The sequence below is a fragment of the Falco biarmicus genome, chromosome 5 (assembly GCF_023638135.1).
Source record: "Falco biarmicus isolate bFalBia1 chromosome 5, bFalBia1.pri, whole genome shotgun sequence".
NCBI lineage: Eukaryota > Metazoa > Chordata > Aves > Falconiformes > Falconidae > Falco > Falco biarmicus.
In genome coordinates, this window is record NC_079292.1 from 30,484,247 (window position 1) to 30,506,270 (window position 22,024).

Genomic DNA, 22,024 nt, shown 5'->3' on the forward strand with positions numbered 1-22,024 from the left:
TTCCGGTTTCAGTGAATTCATTTGACCATACTGTTGAAACTGTGAGCAGTTGGATAATCCTCTTGTTGTGTTTAGCCACTCTTGTTCCGTGAGCACTGCTTTCAGTTTTAACACTTCATTACTAGAAAGACATTGATGAATTACAGTTAGTGGAGGAGGAAGTAGAATGATTGATGGGTGTCAGGGCTAAGGCAAAGTCGAAAGAATTACATTTATGTAGCTGAAGTAAAGGACAGCAAGTAAGTAGCATAATTTTATACATATTTGAAATTTTATAGAGGAAAATAGCAAGTTAGGTTGGGTCATTGCCATTTAAACACTTAAATGTTGTTTATTTTTCTTTGCAGTAATGTGCTTATAATGGGTTTGTTTCCATGTTTTCATGAAGTAGAACAATAGTTTTATCAGCAAAAGATATAAAAGCTACTTCTGTAAAACAATTAATAATTAAGGCAGGACTATAGTGGTAGGGAAATGGCTGTTTTGTCTAGTAGACCTCCTATGTACTTGTGTCTGATAATATAAATTTCTTTTTAGGGGGGAAAAAAAAAGGTAAGATTAGATGGGATGATTGATTTTAGAAAGCAAGATTCTGGAGTTTGGTTTGCTGGAATTTTAGTCTCTGGAAAATACTTTTCTGCTCTAGTGCATTAAAAAAAGAATTGTGTTACTCCTTAGCTTTCATATGTACTTTCTTACTCTTGGGCACTGTGCCATATGCCGGCTGCTTGTTTTTCCTTTTGTAGAAGTGGTTGCATTTCAGTAATGTTGATGACTGTGCTGGTGGGGATCTTAATATAAAGTGCTATGTTTAAGAGAAAACAAACCCCACAAACAAAAAGTAACCCTTTTACCCTGCTCCTATATGTATATTTTCCCTGTCCTTCCCCCATCAAATGAGTTTACACTATTTATCTTAGGATGAGCTGTTTCCTTGCAACCTGATAACTTTATTTGTGTGTGTAGCTTAGAATCTTTCAAAGTAATCTTTCAAACTTCTCCCCCTTTCTGCATCATTTGGTCAGCAAATCCTTTTATCTCAACAAGGGGAGTGACCTCAGCTATTTCCAAAACATTGCAAAGGAATCATCTTCTTTAGTTCTCAGTCTTCTATAGCTCTTTGTTTGCTTTAAGCTTGTTCATTCTTACAAGACTGTTCAAAGGCGAACAAAATCGGTAGCAATTTCTTCCATCATCTTAATATCCATATCATTAATCAGCATTTGGTACTGTTCATAATCAGTGTTTTACAGCTACTAATTAATTCTCACATCCTGTGTACCTTTTCTCCTTTTCCTTTTTTTTAAGGGGAAGGAGGCAGTGACAGTTGGGAATAGCTGTCGTTGATCTGTGTGCTTTTCACATTTTTCTGTGCTTTTTAGCTAAAGACTCCCTCCTTCAGGACCGTCTGGGTGTTCTTTAAGTTCAGGGTCATCGTAGCTAGCTCATATTCACTGGTTTGTCTTGACACCAGTTCACACTGTGCTGTACACTGCCCTGTGGTGGTTTGGTAGCAGACAGTTCCCAGTTGTTGGATTTCTTAAGTGCAGCTTGGATGCAAGTTTTCCACGTGTCCCATTATTTGGATGTCCCACCCTCAAAGGTTTCATCTTGATTCTCCTTGCAAACAAAATATTGAAAAAATTTACAGAGGAGATACAGGCTTACTTCGTAAGACTTAGGATTCTAATTAAAAAATATAAATGCAGTTTAAAATCAGGCTTATTCAGTTGCTCATTACGTATTTCCAGTAATGGTGGTTCAAAGTACTCAGTGTTCTTCTGCTTTCTGGATGCTATCCCCTTCCATGAAGATGATTAAGGGTGTGGAGCATCTGTCCTAGGAGGAAATGCTGAGAGCTGGGACTGCTTGGTCTAGGGAAGAGAAGGTTCAAGGTGGATCATAACAATGTATAAATACCTGAAGGGAGGGTGCAGAGGACTGAGCCAGGCTCTGTTCAGTGGTGCCCAGTGCTGGGGCCAAAAGCAATGAGAGAAAGGGAAACAGAGGTTCCCTCTGAACATCAGGAAACATTTGTTGTATTTTTTTTACTATGAGGGTGACAGAGTGCTGGCACAGGTTGCCCAGGGAGGCTGTGGCATCTCCATCCTTGGAGATATTCAGAAGCCGTCTCGACGTGGTCCTGGGCCACTCACTCAGTGGCCATGCTTGGCCAGGGGTGTTGGACCTGATGATCTCCGGAGCTCCCTTCCAACCTCAACCATTCTGTGAATCCGTGATTCTCTCCATCGTACATGGAAAATGTGGGAATTTTGCAGGCAAAACAGCCTTGACTTCTGGAGCTCTTGCTGAATTTATTGTTGGTTAACAAACTTCTGATCAGTGATTTGGGTTTTGAGGTGGGAAGACAAGAAAACATAATCAAAAAACACTTAAGGAAACATGTTTTCTTATTCTTTTTCAAGGTACAATTTCAGTCCAGCACCTTTACTGCCTTCTCTTTTCTCAAGTTATTTTTTCAATGGCTTATGCACAATCTGTTACAGTTCCTCTGATGTGACAATGGGTGGCACAGAAACTGGTGTCACCTGTAAGGTTTCTTTCTGCTACTTTTGCTTTTCATTGGTTTCCTGTGGAGCACTTTGGTTCTTCAGTTTTTTCTCTGCTACGCTTTTCCTTAGAGTGCCTGCTCTGACATGGGTCACCCACAAACTGCAGTCCCTTTGAGAGAGTGTTGCTGTTCCAGCGTGGATCATCCCTATGCCACATTAGTCATAGCAGCCTGTCTACAAGACTGTCTCCGGCTGCTTGCAGTTGCTGGTCTCTATAAATATGTTGGAACAGGGGTGCCACATGCCACCCCAAACCAAAAGAACCCACTGGTGAATTTCTTGTCAAGTGTAAGTTGACATCCCTGAGGTAGATTTGTGGAGTTAGGAGGTTGGAGGGTCAGTTCTCTAATGCATCATCTGCTCTTAAATTTATCACATGTTCAATTCTTTGAATAGAAACCATCATTTGAGGGTGTTCTACCTTTTTACCCAATGTGAAGTCTGAACTACTGGAGTGTGAGTACCCTCCAGTTTCATAAAAAAACTTTGGATTAGATCTTTTTCTCAGGGAAGTCAGGTGCAAATCGAATAAGTGATGGCCTTGTTTAGACCTGGCTACACACATTTAAGCCATTTTTAAATAAACTTTCTTTCCTGTACCTTTTGAAAGCAAGTTCCTCGTAAAAGCAGTAGATCAATTCTCCTCCTTTTAAATGTCAGCATTGTCTTATTCATCTAGCAAGGCAGCTGAAACCTCCTAGGTTGCTGCTATCTATTTGCTGTTTTATTCAGAAGGTTCAGCTTTTCCCCTTTTGTCATACTGTGTTTGTGTATGGCTTGACTTTTTTTTTCCTTCAAATTGTGACCTACCACATTGTTTTCTTTTAACCTTTCACAGTTGTTTGTTCGTGTTTTCATATCTGTTGTCTGAACTCAGAATAGGCTGGTATCTCAGCCGGAAAGCATTTGGTGTTCTAGCTTGAACAAACATTATTCTGTTTTATACCCTGAAGAAGCACCTAGTTGAGGGTTTTCATTTTATCTCTGCTCGTAGACTTCCAGGACTGTGAAGGTCTAGAACTAAAAATAAGTAAAATACTTCCCTCTCTTTTCACATCTATCTTACAATGCTTTCTGGAAAATTAAAATGCTGTTGAAAAACCTTTTAAGGGAGTATGTAGATTTAACTGAAAGCAGATTGGAAAACTTTGGCTAAAGTCAGGAAAGAAAAAAGAATTTTAACAAATCTTACTAGCATGTAGGTTCTAGTTTGTTATAAACCACAACATTAAAACCTTCTAAAACGGATGTTACAATAGGCAAATATTTAGCTACATTTTATTTTTAAGGCAATTAAGCTCTACTATAAACTGACTGTGACCATTAAACAATCTGCATAATGGTTCTGGTGCCACAGTTACTTTCTATAAACTTGCAATTTCTAGCCCACACAAAGCAGAGCTCTTTTTTCAGGCTTATTTCATTGATCCTTATTTTCTGAAGGGTTACTATTATTATTGTAGGTAATAATAAGTACAACAGTAAATTAGATATAGATAAGTAGATTTTAACATCAGAAATAACTAACAGATTATCGAAGCCAAGTTCTGTTGTAACCCAGGACAATATTTTAATTACTTGACTAACCCCAGTTATTTTGTATTTATTTAAGTGTGGCTTTCAATGGGAGAAACAGATTTTCAGAGTTAAAAAAAAAAAATAAAAGGTGGTGGTGGGGATTACCTGCCATTTATTTTGGTACTATTTGCTCATGGTAAATCAGCTTTTTAAAGAATAACAAGATGTTTGTCTGTTGATTTACCTTCCAGCTCTTTTCTTTTGCTGTAGCTCGTCTCTGGACCCCAACCCCTGCCAGAAGAAAAAAGTTGGGGAGCTCTCTTACCTATAATTATCTTTGTGCCCAGGTACTCAAACACAATGCCATTATCTACCCCCAACCTCTCATCTTCAGGGGGGGAAAAAAACCCCACCAGTTGTTAATTTCCATTTAACTAAGCCAGGTGGGTGTAAGAAACAGGCTTGAAGGACCCTCAGGTGCTTTTTCTGGACCCTTGAACCACTCATAGTTTTCTTCTGTACATCTAATTTTCAGGTTCTCTGAAAAAGGCTGCTATTCCATTATCAGTCTTAACCGGAGTCTCATAGTGATAACTCGTCCCCTCTAAATACAATTCTGTATCTGTTAGTCTTTTTGTTAGTATGAATAGCACACAGTAGGTATAATAGGAGTATTAAAAAACAGGTAACTACTTGGGAAATCTAGTCTAAGCTGAGGAGAGAAGAGAAAGGGGAGAAAAATCTAATTAAATGTGATACCATTGCATGTTTTATAGCATCTTTAATCTTCATCATCCAACATGCTTACCACAGTGAGGATAAAGAGCAAAAAGCAGGAGCAGTATATTACACAGAACTTGAGGCTGCAATTATGTGCAGGGTGGCAATGACAGGGAAAACAAGGTTTGGTTCCTTTGCTAACTTTTTGAGTAACTCAGCATTGTGCTGAATCACTGTGTGTCCCATTATTTGGATGTCCCACTCCTGTATTTGCAGGATCATAGCAGATCAAGCTAAGTGACTATGCACTTGTGAGACTGCATCTGTAGTACCATGTCCAGTTTTGGGGGCCCTTTCTTCTACAAGAAAGGTATATACATAAGAAAGATGGGGACAGACATTAGTAGGGCCTATAGCAATAGGACAAGGGGGAATGGTTTTAACCTGAAAGAGGGCAGAGTTAGATTAGATCTAAGGAAGAAATTCTTTATTGTGAGGGTGGTGAGGCACTGGCATAGGCTGCTCAGAGAAGTTGTAGATGCCCCATCCCTGGAAGTGTTCCAGGCCAGGTTGGACAGGGCTTGGAGCAGCCTGGTCTAGTGGAAGGTGTCCCTGCCCGTGACAGGGAGGTTGGAACTAGCTTATCTTCCAACCCAAACCATTCTGTGATTCTATGATTTTCTTGTGTGGGAAGGGAAACACACACAGGAGCAAGCCCAGTGGAGAGCCCCTGGGGTGGCCGGGAGTTCAAGGCCCACAGCATCTAAGAAGATACTGCAGTAACTGGGTTTGGTTCAGCCTGTAGAAAAGAATGGCGGTTTTTTTTTGCTGTCTGTAACAATCTAAAAGAGTTAGAGGGCAAAATGGTGCCAGGATCCTCTCAGAAGTGCACAAATGAGAGGTAACTATCACTGGTTTGAGAGAACCATCTCACAATGTAGGAGAAACTGGCTGGACATAGGGAGAAAATTCTTCTCTGTGAGAGGAGTTAAACACGAGGAGCAAGAGACCTGAGAGACTGTAAATCTCTACATTTGCGGATTTCCAAACCTTCACTGGAGGTGCTGAGCAGCCTGATCTAATGTTAAAATTAGCTCTGCTTTGAGCAGGGAGTTGGATTGGAAACCTTCAGAGGTCCCTTCCAAGCTGGATCAGTATGGTATTCTAGCAATGCTATGCAAGCTGACTCCTGACCGTTGGTCTGTGCTTGCTGCCATTACATGTGAGTGTTTACTCAGTGACCACAGCATGCTTCTGAGCTACTACAGTTACTTTGCATCCTAGTGTACAGGGATTATGCAACTGTGCATTTGAGATCAGTCTTGTAGGTGTAGATAACCTTTAGTCTCACTCCTATCCTTAATGGCAGGTGCCATATAAGATGGCTCAAATGCCTTTTAATTGTAATGAACAACAAGCTCTGTAAAGCAGAGATGAATGTGACAGCAAGCAACAAGGAGGGTTTATATCATTCTAAATGCAGAGTTGCTTAATTTCCCAGCACTGCTTCTTTTGAAGTGAGTGTTCAAAACACTGGTAAGCTGAGAAAAATCTAAACCTTTCTATAATGTACTCAAAATAGTAGAACTGGCGTGGAGATGTAGCTTTTAATTTTTTTCTGTTCGTAATTGTTCAAAGTAATAAAATCCTAATAAGTGATGTAAGTAATCAGAAGTAAAGGGTTTCTGGCGCTCCGAGGATTCCAGATAACTTTGTAGTAAATTAGTGGAAAAAAAAAATAGGTAAAATTTAAATACAAATTACCTATTTTTTTAAGTTTAATATTCAAGAGGGAAGGGGACAGTTGCCTCTTAAAATGTGTAAAGCTTTTTATGTTCAGGAATGGTACTAATAGTATGAAATGTTCAGCCCCCAACACTTGGGTTTCTTTCTAGAACGCACCTTTTTCTTGATTTGTTCTTTATACTGTCAGCAGAAGAGCAGCATCCACAACAAAAAATAGAAATCAGAAAATAAGGTGTTTTCTCCTAAATAAAGGTTCTTTATCTGGAGGGGATCACTACTAACCTGAAGAACAGCAAGACTTCTCTGCAGAGCAGTGTTTGTGTTGTACTCTGATCTGTTACCACTTTGTGCAGCCTGTCTCCCACTCATCTACCTCCTCTTGCATATCAGGGTTTGAAATGAGTAAAGGTTAAGAACAACTAGTTGAAATGGTATACCCAAGTTGAGTGATGAGTTGATGACACAACAGTAAATAAGTCTTTGTGATCTTTCAAATTGAAAATATTTTTATCATATGTTTGGGTCTCTTGCATAATGCAAGTGATAGTGTGTTGCTAGCTGAATGCGGGCGCAAAATTGTGGTCTTGATTTCAACTTTGCCAATGATAGACGTAGTCCCTGTTATGAATTTAAAAAGGATTACTTCTTTCTAGTCTTGCTGTCAGTGCTCACCTTGTTTTTCTTGACTGTGCATGGCATTGGCTGTTCCCTCAGCTGACCCACCACGGTGATTTTCCAAGTCCCTTTCTAACCTTACTGTTTTTCAGGATAGGTGACCGTGTTGTTAACATGGCCCATATGGTTATTTGGACTTTAAAGCCAATTTAAACTACTTCTGCTTTTGTTTCCCGGTAGTCAGCAGAGCAGTTGTCGTTATTACTGCTCTTCCTGTTCACTTTCTACTTCCCTTTCTTTTCCTTCCATCTCTGTAACACTTGATCTCCCTGCTTGTGAAGAACAAAGCCTTTGTGATGACAGTGTGGTTATTTGCTGAAAGTGAGTTTTAAGAACTGTTTTTCCCCAGGACATAAGGGTGAAACACAAAGTTGTCAAGGTTTTTTTCATAACAATGCTGTTGGATCTATCTGTGGTGTGGTTTTAATTTTGTGTGTTCTTGTAGACACCTTTGCTTAGTTTTAGTTGTTTATACTACTGTTCTGTGGTAGCCTATCCAGCACACAAATTAGACAGATGTTTTAATCTCATATTTTGTATTCTGAAATATAATCTGGAGTGCTGCTTTATAGCTTGATTGTTGCCAGGACTTAAATCATCCTTCTGTAAGTAAAACCACAAAAAGGGAAAAATGGTTGGTTTCTTTTAACATAATGTTAATCATTATTGCCACCTAAATCAATTGGAGAGCTTACCTTGACTTCTGTGAATTTGTGCTGAGCCTCTAGGTACCAGACCCAAAGTGTTCTGAACATTACAGCTTTTCTCTGGCACTTTGTCTTAATGATTGGTGGTAATGGGAAATGAAATATTGGAAAACAGTGGTTACGTGAGGCTTTACTGGAGTAGGGCTGCCTTAAGTTAAAAGGCTCTGAGTGTGTGTAACATTGAAGCTTTGACTGTGTTGTTTACCTGTGGAGTTCAGTCACTGGGAAAGTGGCATTTGTCAAGGACGTATCTTCCAGCTTGGCAGACTGCAAATGTGAAGTGTCAGGAAGGCCATAAAAAAACCCCCCAAAACATACTTGAGAAACCCCACAAAAAAACCCCTTCAAATCAACCAGCAGTTTTTTCTATAGGAAGGAAGTTCGGTGCATAACAGTGGGGGTTTTTTGGTGGTGTTGCAGTTTGTTGTTTGGGGTTTTTTTTGAAGTACAGTAAGTGTTTTCACTGTTAGATTTGTTTCTTAAAAGATGTGCTTCAAAGCTGTGTGTTGGTCTTCATGATTACTTTTGAGAATAACTGTTTAGGAACTGGGAAGTTAAAAATAGAGCTGAATGATCTGAGTGGAAAGCTTTAAATTTTTGTTGATTGTGGTTTAGGTAATACTTCTCATGGACATCTTGGATCCTTTTTAATGTCATTTTACTGCTTACTTTCAGTTCTTCCATTGCTGTTTTCATCAGTTTCTCAGTTTGACAGATGTTGTTCTTGATTTTGTTCTTGCTTTGGTGAACTTGCTGAACTTTCAGGGCAGTGATGAACACCTGCAACTCCCCTGAAGTGTTTGGGGGATGGTTTAAAGCACCTTTGGAGTTAGGAAATTGGGGATACCTCTCTGCCTGCCGAAGGAAGAAGATAAAAATTAGCACTCTACGCTTCTGCCAAAGGTTTCCAAGCTGTGTCTGCGTGCCTGCTGAGCCTTCTCTATTTGTGTGAACTTTGTCAGCTTTTTTGGGGAGAAGAAAATTCGGGTTTTTTCTTCATCTGTGGTGTGGGTGTGTCATGTGTTATGGCTAAACTTCCGTAACTGTTCACAAGTAGATAAGGGGAAGAAAGAGGATCGATAGTGCTTTGTGTTAAGTGATTGGAACCCCATAAATGCGGTTGAGATTGCAACATTGGTGGGCATAGGGAGGACCCTGTTCGGTCTTCTGATTAATACTGTGACACAAATTCTTTCTCAAGACCAAGTTCTATCCTAAAGACTGTCAGCAAGTGCGTGCTCTCATCGCCCATGCAGAGAAGAGAATTTCGTAGTTGGGGACTTCCTGGCAAAATCTTTCAGGAGGAAGGAAAAAAGTGCAGCTTCCTCTTAGAAACAACTCTTGATTTAAAAAGCCTGACTGCCCCAAAGCTATTTTCAGGGTCATTCTTGACTTGGAGGCCAGCAAAGTAATACATTGTTGATAGATGTTGTTTCAGTATAGTTAATATTTACTGGCAATAAGGGACCAGACCTTAGGTTGGCTAGCTGCTTACTGTATCTCCTCACTTTTAATTTTTAATGTTTAGCTGACAGGTATGCTATAAACTTGAAGTGCAGGCAAATGTCTTATTTCACTAATAGTATCTCTGGTTATCAGGGAATTATTTTTAAAATTTTACATCTCTGTATGCAAAACATGTTATATTTAGTTTCTTACAACGTCAGCACTGAGATTTTCGAAAATTGCAGAGGGATGCTTTTTTTTTTAGTAGCCGTAGAAGTGCTCTGTTAAATAGATAAAACAAGTAAAGTGGGAGAGATGCAACTTGATAGTGTTCCTTTTATGCACCAGTTTGTCATTGCTGATAGCTTTGGTCCAGGTGTGCTGGTTTTGACTGAGGTAGAGTTAATTTTCTTCATGGTAGCTGGTAAGGGGCTGTGTTTTGCATTTGTGCTGGAAACAGTGGTGTTAATACAGGATGTTTCTGTTATTGCTGAGCAGTGCTGACAGTGTTAAGGCCTTTTCTGCTGCTCACCCCACCCCGTCAGCCAGCCGGGAGCACAAGAAGTTTGGAGGGGACACAGCCAGGACAGCTGACACTGACCCAAGGGATATCCGCTACTGTGTTGCCTTCATGCTCAGCATATAAAGCTGGGGGAAGAAGGAAGGTGGGGGAATGTTGGGAGTGATGGCATTTGTCTTCCCGAGTAACCGTTATGTGTGATGGAGCCCGGCTTCCCTGGGGATGGCCGAACACCGACCTGCCCATGGGAAGTGCTGAGTGAATTCTTTGCTTTGCTTGTGTGTGTGGCTTGCGCTTTACCTGTTAAGTTGTCTTTATCTCAGCCCACGAGTTTGCTCACTTTTCTGATTATCTCCCCAGTCCCACCATGGGGGAGTGAGTGAGTGAGTGGCTGTGTGGGGCTGAGTTGCCAGCTGGGGTTAAACTGCAACACCACACTTGTTTTTAGGATGTAAATGGAAATGAGATTCCGCAGCCCTGCCCACTGGATGTCAGCTGGTCACCATTGAAGTGCATCTGTAGAGAAATGTTACCTGGGGCCTGTTTATGTTACTGCATGTCTAGATCTCTGTCTGTTACTTGTTGCTTGTATAAAATTATTTTCCTTCAGTCTCAATAATTGGGCATTAAAAACCCCCCCACAATTTATACTTCAAAAGTACCTTTGAACTAGCAATAGCTTTCATGAATCTGATGGCTATGTTTATTTAAATTGTATAGTTATGTGACATAGCAGCTATGTAGGCTAGAAGATGAGACCTCCTAAGCTTTTTCTGCTGTGTCATGACATCTCTTTAGGGAAATAAAACTTAAGCCATTTTCTCCCTGTTTACAGAGAAGAATGTTTTATTAGTGTTTCTGTAATGAGAAGAATAAAGACAATCAAACATCACTGTCAGTATATTTTTCTAACACTGTTCGACTTGGTAATCCTCTTATTCTGTGATAAAAATATATATTTGATTTAATGAGCTGTGTTTTAACCAGCTTGTTTTACACATACGCTCAAAACATTTGAAGACTGCTCATTAAATCTGAGTTGTTTGGAAAGTGGACCTTTTTTATATATTGATTTTTCTTCTAGGAATAGAAATAAAACCCCCCTACTTAAACATTTTCTACTTTAAAGATGTTTATGGATAGAATCATCATGGTATTCAGACACTCCCCTAATCCAAGAGAAAAGTCCTGAGAGGTTAATGAGTTGACCTTTTAAAGTTGTCATGTGTTCTTCTCCCAGGTGTCAGCAGTGGACTCCTTGGAGGGTGCCCTTCTTCAGGTAGAGGGATTGAGTGATCTGAGACTGGAGCTCCACAGTAAGAAGATGAACATGCACTTAGTCCTGATAGATGAATTACACCGTCATCTTTACATCAAATCAACTAATCGAGTAGGACAACGCAACAAGGAGAAAGGGAGAATAAGGTGGGTTTGGTGTGATGCTGACTGGGGGCAGCAGGTCTTGGGGGGAAGAGGACAACATTCTCCCTTTCGTAAGTAGAAACTTATGTTTCTAGTGGATATGAAAGTAGAAACTTTCTAAGTAGATACTTAAGTAGAATGCTATCGACTTAACACCTCAACCTTTCATTTTTGGCAAGCAAATTTTTAATGGCTGTGGAGAGTAGACAAATCCAAACATGTTGATGCATCTTCAAGCCTATGAACAAGTCTGTTGTTGTTCTTAGTGATTCTGTTGTTTTTTTGCTGCTTCCCACAGAATTATGATGAGGTTAAATCCTTTTGGCATTCTTTTCCTTCTCTGATGCATATAGCTTTTCTACAAATGTCATGATTATGAGGCTTAGGTCAGGCAGAGGGAAGAACATAGGGGAAAAATCACTTATCTTTTCTAGCAAACATCCAAGGTTTAAAAGACTCCCAGCTAACCATAAGGTTACCAGCCAGAGGCTGCAATATTGAAGTGCCTGAGCAATGTCTTGGCTGTGTTGTGTTTCCAAGGTGTTTTAAAGATGTGGAAACTTTTTATTTAGTTGGTACCTCTGATCAGTGGAAATTCAGCTTGAGTATTAGGTGCCTGGCTATTTTTTCTAATTTTGTGAATTCAGAGTTTGAGGGCAATGAGGTTGTTGGGAGGAAAAGAAGATAGATAGTGGCTGAAGAGAGACACACAGTATTGGAGGATAGCTTTGTAGAATAGGAGAGGTAACAAACAGGGGCTGGGAGCAAAAGGGGAGCCAGTGTATGATAGATAAAGATGCAGAGAAAAGATAAATTAGCATTTTAAGGAATAAAAAATTCTTGCCAAAAATAAAGGAGAGACAGTAAGTTATGTTAAATTAATTTCTGAAATAAAGGATTGATTGAAATTGAAATTTCTAGGAAGAAGGGTTGCTAGCAAGTCATCGGTCTCTTCCTTACTCATCTTGTTAATTAAAAACAGACACAAAGCTCTGGTGTACCTAGACTATGCGACTTCTAATTAACTGCAGTTTTGTACAGCTGCTCCAGTGACCCTTATCTTTTTCTTATTTTCTGTAATTTTTTTTTTCACATTGCCTATTACACATCATTGGTATTTGACAACATGAACTCTTGCATCAAGGACAGTCTTGTTGCTTTGTTTTAGTGTGCTGCCCTAGACTGGCTGTTGACCAGGATGCAATAATGTTTATTTCTTGTATTGGTTTTAAGTGTGTTCTATGTAACATTACCAAGCTAGAATGCTTACAGCTAATCCCTGTAATTATGGTATTGTAAGTGTGTATATATATAGTTAGTATATAGGGAGTTCTTATGCAGGAGAGTGAGCTTAGCCCTTGTCTTTGCAGGTTTCTATAAGCATTTTGACCTGTAAGGCAACATACTGAAGTCCATTAGAGAACCCCTCTCCACTTCTTTCGCTTAAAAATGATTTCTTGCTTGAGTTCCCCTGCCACATCCAGCTTCATGCCTTTCATTATGCAACTGGGGTGGCATTGCTGCACTTTTGGCAAATAATAGTATGTGAATTTATTACAAAAAAGGACCAAGTAGAAAGTCTTTTCTTTTGGAATAAGAAAGTTTATTTGGAGAGTGATGCACCTAGGTGTGCACAGAACAGAAATTTGAAGGGGAGGAAAAAGGGTGGAGGTTTCTATTGGGAAGAGGCTGGAAGGTTTAAGTAGCTGGCAGAAGCCATGGAAATGGGAGCATCTCTTCTCAATATATAATTTTCCAGGAAGATCTTAACAATTCCATCTTAATTTATCATTATGCTAGCAGCAATTAATTGTGCTGGAGGTGAACATGTCTGTTGGGAAATAATCATGGGCTATGGCAAGCTCCAATGTGCCTGTGTCCTGATCATGTTGCTGTGGCCAATCAGACAAGTCTAGAATTCTATTAAATTCAGAGAGGCCTTGGGATACCAGATATTGTCTTTAATATGACACTGTTCTCTCATCATTGGCTTTTTCCTATTTTTGCTCAAATGTGTATACATAGACACCCAGTCATATTCATCTGTGGACTTGTGCCTTAAGTTAGGTTTTTTAAACCTCTTACACATAACACACAGTTCTGATATATCTATTACTTAGGCTTATGGATTTAAGAAATAAATGGATTATTTGTTGTGAACTAAGAATGTAAATAATAAACTGTTTGCTTTATTTCCCCTCACATAGTTCACTTGTGAAAGATGCCTCTCCTGTACCTCTTATGGATGTTACTAACCTATCTACACCTCGAAAGTTTCTTGAAACTTCCCAGTTCAGTACTCCTGGAAGCTCCAGCAGTGAGTATTTGTCACATGCATTCCTCACAGAATTAATTTGTAGATCTTCCGCTGATTTTACAGGAGTGGCAGTAAACTTATCATCCCCTCTTTGTGGTTGGCTGCTGATGGGAGGTCCCGAGACAAAAAGTTAGGAAATGGAGTGTCATGAACTGAGTGGGTGGTATGTCCAGGGGCAGAACTTGACCAAATCTGCATTTTTGTTTTGGCTAATCATCCTTCCCCTCTATTCCCCTACCCTATCAGTTTCAATTAAATACACTTGGTTTTCTGTGCTGTTCAGATCTTGATAGTGTTGTTGATATTCTGAGGAGATTTGTAGGGAGTTCAATTTGTGCAGAGTTGTCATCTACATTATTTAATGTAGGCAGGCAGGTAGGTATGTGTAGATATTGCAGAAGTTTGGGGTTTTTTTCTGTGTTGGAGCCCAAAGGCCAAAACTTTTCCTTGTGGGCATTTTGTAAGTTCAACTAAAGGTATGTCTATACACAGGAATAATCTGGAGGTGAACTTTGTGTAGCTGTTACTATGAAAAACCCTGAGTAAAACACTCAGTTTCATTGGTGCTTTTGTATGAGGCTTTGAAAGTGCTGCACAGATGGGGAGTTAATCCTTGTATTGTTTCAGTAAATTAATAAACGGGGTTGTCCTTGTTTAACAAATGAATAAAATAATACAGAAATGACCTACATCTCTTCCCTTCTCCCTCCTTTAAAAACTGACTGAGACTCTTTCCTTCTCATCTTTATCAATTCTTTTCTCCTTTTTTTGTCTGCTTGTTTCTGTGTTTTCTTGTCATGCTTGTCTCCTAGACTCATTAGTTTGATTATTCTTATCTTGTGCTCTTGTTGTGATTTTTGTTGTTTAGCTCTGCTCCTGCAGGGTTAGTTTGTCTCTCGGAGTCTGAGAGTGTATTTCTGTGTAGTGGAGGTTTGTGAGGAGTCCCCTGTGATATGCCAATGTAAACTTTCAGAGCTGGAAACTGCAGCTTGGTCATGGAAACCTAGAAGAGAAGAACTGTGTGAGAATTATGGTGAAAAAAACTTAAGAATTCCTGTTCTGTCACTATGATCAGTGTGAAGTTAAGTTTTGTTTTTTGCTAAAGGTCACAGGGTTTTGGGGAGCTGAGGGAATAAAGGACAAAAAACTGAATCCCGGTCTCTACACTGTAAATGTTAACCTACTTCCTTTTCAGTGAGTGAGTTGTATAGTATCTGCCATTATTTTCCACCTAGAGCATTAGTCCTCTATATAGTAAGAAAAAGTCTATTCATGGAGCTGTTAGGGATCTCTTGTCACCCCTTATGATGGGGAATAGACGGCAGGAGATGCACCTGTTGAAGAATGGAAATCCTATCCTTCTTTCAGTACCTTTTAATGTCTTTATTGCTTTGTTTTATTGCTAGTGTAATATGAACCTTAAATATGCTCTGAAAAGCATTTTGTTGATACTTGTCACCTTTAAAGGCTTACAGATCCTAGCCAATCATTGTCACATCTGCTGAGTTTGGCAAGAGGTTTGTTACTATCCAAAGCTGGACAAGAAGTTTTTTTCCTAGCTGTAGCCAGTGTAAACCTGATCTTTGTAAAGATGAATACATTTTTAGTGTTAATGCTGCACTCCTGCAACTCTATCTCTAAAGGAAAGTCCCAAGGGTACTGCTTTTTCAGATTCCAGGGTTCAGAGTCAGTTCATGTGCACTGACCCTAGTGTTCCCATTTATGTACTGCCCTTCTTCAGCAGAGTCCAGTTCCAAGTTTATGCACTGATTTGCATAGAATCCTAGAAGACCAGGCTGGAAGGGACCTCAAGGATCATCTGGTCGAACCTTTCTTGGGAGAAGTGCAGTCTAGACAAGATGGCCCAGCACCCTGTCCAGCCATATCTTAGATGTGTCCAATATTGGGGAATCCGCCACTTCCCTGGGGAGATTATTCCAGTGGCTGATTGTTCTCTTGTGAAAAATTTTCCTCTGTGTCCCATCGGAATCTCCCCAGCAGTAACTTGTACCCGTTACCCCTTGTCTTTTCCACGTGACTCCTTGTAAAAAGAGCGTCTCCATCTTCTTGGCAGCCACCCCTTAAATACTGGCACACGGTGATAAGGTCTCCCCTAAGCCGCCTTTTCTCAAGGCTGAACGAGCCCAGTTCTCTCAGCCTTTGCTCGTCTTTGTGGCCGTCGTGTGGACCCTCTCCAGCCTGTCCCCATCCTTTTTGTATAGCGGGGCCCAAAACCAGTATTCCAGGTTTGGCATGACCAGCGCTGAGTAGAGTGGGATAACGACTTCTTCACCTCTGGTGGTGATGCCCTTGTTGCTGATGCAACCCAGCCTCCTGTTGGCTTGCTTTGCCGCAGCAGCACACTGTTCGCTCGTACTGAGCTCGTTGTCCAGAGCACCCCCAGGTCCCTCCCCACAGGGCTGCTCCCCAGCTGGGTAGATCCCAGCCTGTCCTGCACTCCTGGATTATGTTCTCCCAGTTGCAAGACGTCACGTCCTTTCCTGTTGAACTCGATAAGGTTCTTGTTAAGGCCACTCTTCCAGCCTATCCAGGGCTTCCTGCAGGGTGGCTCTTCCTTCCAGAGTGTCCACTTCCCCACTCAGTTTGGTATCATCAGCAAACTTCATGAAGGTACTCCAGATCCCATCATCCATATCACTTATGAAGATACTAAAGAGCATTGGGCCCAATATCGATACCTGTGTATTGATTATCACTGTGTAGTTCTTGCACTACACTGACTGTGATTGTCCGTGATGGTCTTTGCCCATTGTGATTTTGGCTTTGTCTGATAACAAGGTTATATAAGAATAAACAGTGTCATCCTGTACATTGACTGATAGTTATTGGTTACAGAAGTCTTCTGAAGAGCAGAACCAAAAATAACCTTATCTTGCTGCAGTTGGAACCAAATCTAAATTTAAAATTGTGATAAAACTTCTCCAGAATGAATTGAAAGTAAGCCTGGGTTATCCATCTGACAGGGCTGTTTGTAAACTTTCCCAAGATACCTTCTACAAAGCAGGAATGATACTGTCCTGGTTTCAACTGGGATAGATTTAATTTTCCTCCTAGTAGCTGGTGCAGTGTTGCATTCTGGATTCAGTGTGAGAATAATGACAATGATACACTCATGTTCTTAGATATTACAAAGTAGTGCTTACACTAAGTCAAGGACTTTTCAGCTTCTCAGGCCCTGCCAATGAGAAGGCTGGAGGGGCACAAGAAACTGGGAGGGGACACAGCCGGGACAGCTGACCCAAACTAACCAAAGGGATATCCCGTACCGTGGGGTGTCATGCTCAGTATATAAACTGGTGGACAGTTGGCCAGTGGGGGCTAATTGCTGCTCAGGGGTGCAGATGCTGGGCATCAGGCAGTGGGTGGTGAGCAATTGTATTGTGCATCACTTGGTTTTTGGTTTTTTTCTTGATTGATTTGCCATTCTCTTTTTATCTCCCTTTTTGTTACTAGTATTATTGTTAGTATTATATTTTATTTCAATTATTAAACTGTTCCAATCTCAACCCACAGGTTTTACCTTTTTCTGACTCTCCTTCCCATCCCACGGGGGGTTGGGGAGAGAGGGAGTGGCTGTGTGATACTTAATTGGTGGCTGGGGTTAAACCATGACAGATGTGCGTTAATATAGAAATTTAAACCAATATGTGAGGGATGTTCCTTCTGTAAGGAAGGAGTGAAGTGTATCATACTTAATCTCATGCCATTTTTTGGCAGAGATTAGGCCAAGACTCTTTGCCACCATCTTTTACTTGGAATAGGACATGGGACCCCTGTTTTGTTATTAGCTCCAGTTAGAATAGCAGGCTTGGGATTTGTTTACCTGAGCCATTTAGACATTTTTTTTATAGAAGTAGTGAGGTTGTGCTTTCAAATAAGAAAGTTTATTAGGTTATTCCTTTTTCTTTATAGTGGTTCCCCCCACAGTATACCAGGCAATCTTTACGTGTGTAAGAATAGGAAAAAGGTGTGTTATTAATCACTTGTGATAGCAGAACAAGTTGGGGTACTAACATTCCTAAAGCGTTGAGAAATAAGTGTTTTCTGAGCTCATTTGAGAGTTCTGAAAATCTTCTAATGATGGTGTTTAAAATTACTTGTCCTAACATGCCCTCAATAAGAAGTTATTTCAGGATGTATTTAAATGAAGGTTTTAGGGTACAAGCAACAGGTAAGAACCACAGCAGTGGCTTCTAAGAACTAGGCTATTTGTGAACATAAACCGGTGTCACTGTTTTCACTCCAAATGCCTAAAAAGAAAGACTCTGATGGCTTCATCCTCAGCTCGTAAATCGGTATAGGACAGTTGAGAATCTGCTTTAAAAATTCTTATTTCTGCACATCTGTTGTTGCTCTTTGTGCCCAGTGCACCAGAAAAATATCTTCCCTGGCTCCTTGTTACATTCTGTATCGCTCAGTGACATGCTGGGCAAGTGTCCCTCAGACTGGGGAACTTGTAGATGATAATAGAAAATATTTGATCAGCATAAAGTAGGCATATGGTTACAAGTGCACAATGTACTTATGTATATTTTTTCCTCATAATTTTATTTAAAAGTAGCCTTTTCCAGGACTGTGGAACTACCAGAGAATTTAAAACTTATGTGTATGCATAGCAAAAGCTGTTTCTGTCTTTAGTCATTAAGTTTTTTGGCTTTTTATTGATGTAACAAATTGACTGTGCATATTAATGCATGTCATTATAAAGTACTGACTCATTCAACCCATCTCAGCAAAGATGCCAAAATTTTGAGTCCTTTCTGTATTCACTTCCCAAAGGAGATGTTAGCTTGTGTTGTAGAATCTTTATAAGGAAATTAAAGCTGTTCCTGCTGCACTTAAAATAAACAAAACCTTCAGTAATGTTCACCTGAGGATTGTAGATATGGCAGTTCACCAGTAACATTTTCCTTTCATGCCAGTTCAGAGAAATAAACTCACTTGTAAATGATATTTCTCTGCTTGAACCTTCTGTACTCTGAAGAGTATTTATGAAGGTTCCTGCATTGCCAGGTTCTTCCTCGGACTATAAAACACATGCTCACCCAGTACACAGCAAACCCAAGAGAGTGCCCTTTCCTGAAAAATTTCAGAGAATGCTTCTTAGAAATCAGGCAGAAGATGAGCTGAGGTGGTGACAGTTAATGTTGTTATTGATGGTATATATAAATTTTATTCTGCATGGATAATATATTTCAGTGACCCATACTTCTCAGCTCTAAGGGGAAAAAATGTAGCTTCTAGATCCAAACTGTATGGTGGCTTCTAGAGGTCAAGACTAGTTACTGCTCCTGGCTCTGTTTCTTGAAGAATGCAAGTACTTCTGTGTGGGTGAGAACATACGGAGATCTGTGAACTTGGCCCTGCAAAGTGTCTGCAGGAGCTTGAGCTTTAAGGTCCAATGATAAAGGTGGCTCTAAAAATGCCATTGTGGCATTTTGTTTGTTGTTGCAGTTGCTTCTAATTCAAACGTGCTCAACAAATATGCAGAAGGTATTTTTTTTTCTGTTAACGTCACCTGAGGATCTGACACCAGCTAGGTGATATTTCTCTATCATTCATACTAAAATTAAATGATCCCCTCACTGAACCAGAGTTTTCCTGTTTTAGCTGTTTTGCATTTGCACAGATCCAACTAAGGACTTGATTGGAAGGTGTGGGAATCCTGTGGTGAGTCTTGATTCTCTCCTGCTATCACTGCAGTGCTGCACAAAAAGCAGAATTTATTCTTATGGCAGGGTAAACTTTTGGGGCCAGAATCATGGAATAGTTTGGGTCGGAAAGAACTTTAATGACCACCAGGGACACCTTCCACTACATCAGGTTACACCAAGCCCTGTCCAACCTGCCTTGAGCACTGCCAGGGATGGGGCAGCCACAGCTGCTCTGGGCAGCCTGTGCCAGTGCCTCACCACCTCATGGTAAAGAATTTCTTTCTATTATATACTCTAATTCTGCCCTCTTCCAGCTTAAAACCATTCCTCCTTGTCCTATTGCTACAGGCCCTTGCAAAAAGTCCCTTTCCAGGTTTCCTGTAGATCCCTTTAGGTACTGGCAGGTGCTCTAAGGTCTCCCTGGAGCCTTCTCTTTTCCAGGTTGAACAGCCCCAACTCCCTCAGCCCGGCTTCCTAGCAGAGGTGCTCCAGCCCCCGATCATCTCCGTGGGCTCCTCTGGACTCGCTCCAACAGGCCCGTGCCCTCCTTGTGCTGAGGACCCCAGAGCAGAGGCAGCGCTGCAGGGGGGTCTCACCAGAGCGGAGCAGAGGGGCAGAATCCCCTCCCTGGCCCTGCTGGCCACGCTGCTCTTGGTGCAGCCCGGGGCTCGGTTGGCTTGCTGGGCTGCGAGGACATGTTGCCAGGCCACACTGAGCTTCTTGTGTTAGAGAAGTCTACTCCTGTAGTTTAAGAAGGATTTGTAACTACACAATAAACATGAAAGCCTATGAAGTAGCTTTCTGTGTGTCTGGTTTTTGTAGGACCGTGATTTCTCTTGTTTCTTATTAATAGTTCATGTTCTGACTCAGTGCTGAGCAGTGATACATGGAATCTTTGTGTGTGTTTGGGGAAGGAGGGGGAAAACGGTGATTTTAGGTCTGTGTGATGAAAGCCAGAAGAGTAATGCCTATCTCTCTTCCTGTATGATTTCATTAGTTGTCCTGTATGTGGTCCTAATATAAGATACTTGATTACTGTGCACTTACTATTTTTTTTTAGTTTGGAGACTTGTTTTTCATGCTTGTTTATATTAGGAGGATTTTGAATGGGATTTAGAGTTGCTTTGTACAGTTTTTTTCAGAACGAAATGTTCTTAAAATTATTTGGAAGAGTGGCCTTGTCAAATTAAAATGCCTCTTTTTGAAAGACTAACTTTCTTAAAACCATAGATGGAACTGTGTGAACAACAGTTTTAGAAAGAGAAGATTTGCCTTGAGGCTTGGAGGTTATTGATCTCTGAGACCCATTTTCTTTTGGGCCTGGTAGTAACGAAGAACAGAAAACGACCAAAATCTTTAAAGGACCCATTTACCCATTTCTAAATTAACTGTACATTTGTTTCTCAGTGTCTCCATGCATGGGTCAGAATGAGGATTCAGCACCAGAAATTAGCATGTGACTTTTCTTCAAATCTTAAATTATGCCTTTAGGCACTGTGAACTTCCATTCTTCTCTCTAGAAGGATTAAAGGCAAAAAGGATATAATCAGAAGGCATGTAAATCACAGAAAATAGTACATTAAATTTTACTAGTTGCCCATAAAAGCACACAGCTAATGAAATCTTCTGTAATGAGTAGCAGCAAATTTTGACCGTTCATTGGAATGAAAAACAAGACGCAAGAGTCTTTTCCTTAGCTGCTTTGTTTAAATGAGTTATCAACATTGACTTTTCTGGGGATCAGACTGGCGCTATTAAAGTGCTTCTTGCAGCAGGTTTGTTTCTTGTGAAATGGCAGAACTGTACAAACGAGGGTATCACCAATTGAAACAGACATTTTTATAGGGCATCGTCAAACCAGAGAGCTGTCAGGGAAGTTTCTGCCTTTGTAACTACGGAGGTGATGCATCGACGACACACCGGATTCAACTTTCTAGTGATTTAAACTGAGGGTAGTTTTTTTTACTGCTTAAAAAAAAGTTGTGTGTTTTCAGATGCGCTGCTTCAGTGATGAAAAATTTCTGAAAATGACTGGATATTTCATTAGATAATGTAGCAAAATCATCAGTCCTTTAGGTGGTTATCTTGGTAGGCTTTTGAGAAACCATATTTAAATATTCCACTTCATAATCGATTTTCAAAGATCATTAGAACAAAAAAATAATCAGGAGTAGTCAGCATAGCTTCACCCAGGGGGATTATGCTTGACCAACTTGATAAACTGCTGCAAGGAAATTACTGGCCTGGTAGACAAGAGGAGAGCAGTGAATATTGTCTACTTGCTCTTTCAGTAATGTCTTAGACACTGTCTTTCATAAGATCCCAATAGAGAAATGGTTGTTATACAGGCGGGGTGAGCAGACAGTGGGATGGATCGAAAGCTGACTGAATGGCTGGGCACAGAGGTCGGTGGTCAGCAGCATGGTCTGGTTGGGGGATGCTAACTAGTGGTGTACCCTAGGGTACACGTGGTGTTTCTACTGGGTTCAGTTCTGTTCAATATCTAAATCATTGATCTGGATGATGGGGCAGAGTTTACCCTCAGCAAGTTTGCAGATGACACGGAACTGGGAGGAGTGGCTGATATGCCAGAGGATCATGCTATCATCCAGAGGGACTTGGATAGGCTGGAGAAATAGACTGACAGGAACCTCCTGAAGTTCAGCCAGAGAAATTGCAAAGTTCTGGCTCCGGAGAGGAAGAAC

At 40.5% G+C, this 22,024-nt stretch overlaps 1 protein-coding gene across 3 annotated transcripts in view; it reads left to right on the forward strand.

The window, feature by feature from the left end:
* Positions 1-22,024, forward strand: part of EXOC4 (exocyst complex component 4) — a 408,492-nt gene that overhangs the window by 33,854 nt on the left and 352,614 nt on the right. For all 3 annotated transcript variants that reach the window (XM_056339465.1, XM_056339464.1, XM_056339463.1), the window contains exons 4-5: positions 11,146-11,330; positions 13,535-13,644. In XM_056339465.1, the coding sequence (XP_056195440.1) occupies positions 11,146-11,330; positions 13,535-13,644 (295 nt within the window). The remainder of the gene's footprint in view (positions 1-11,145; positions 11,331-13,534; positions 13,645-22,024) is intronic.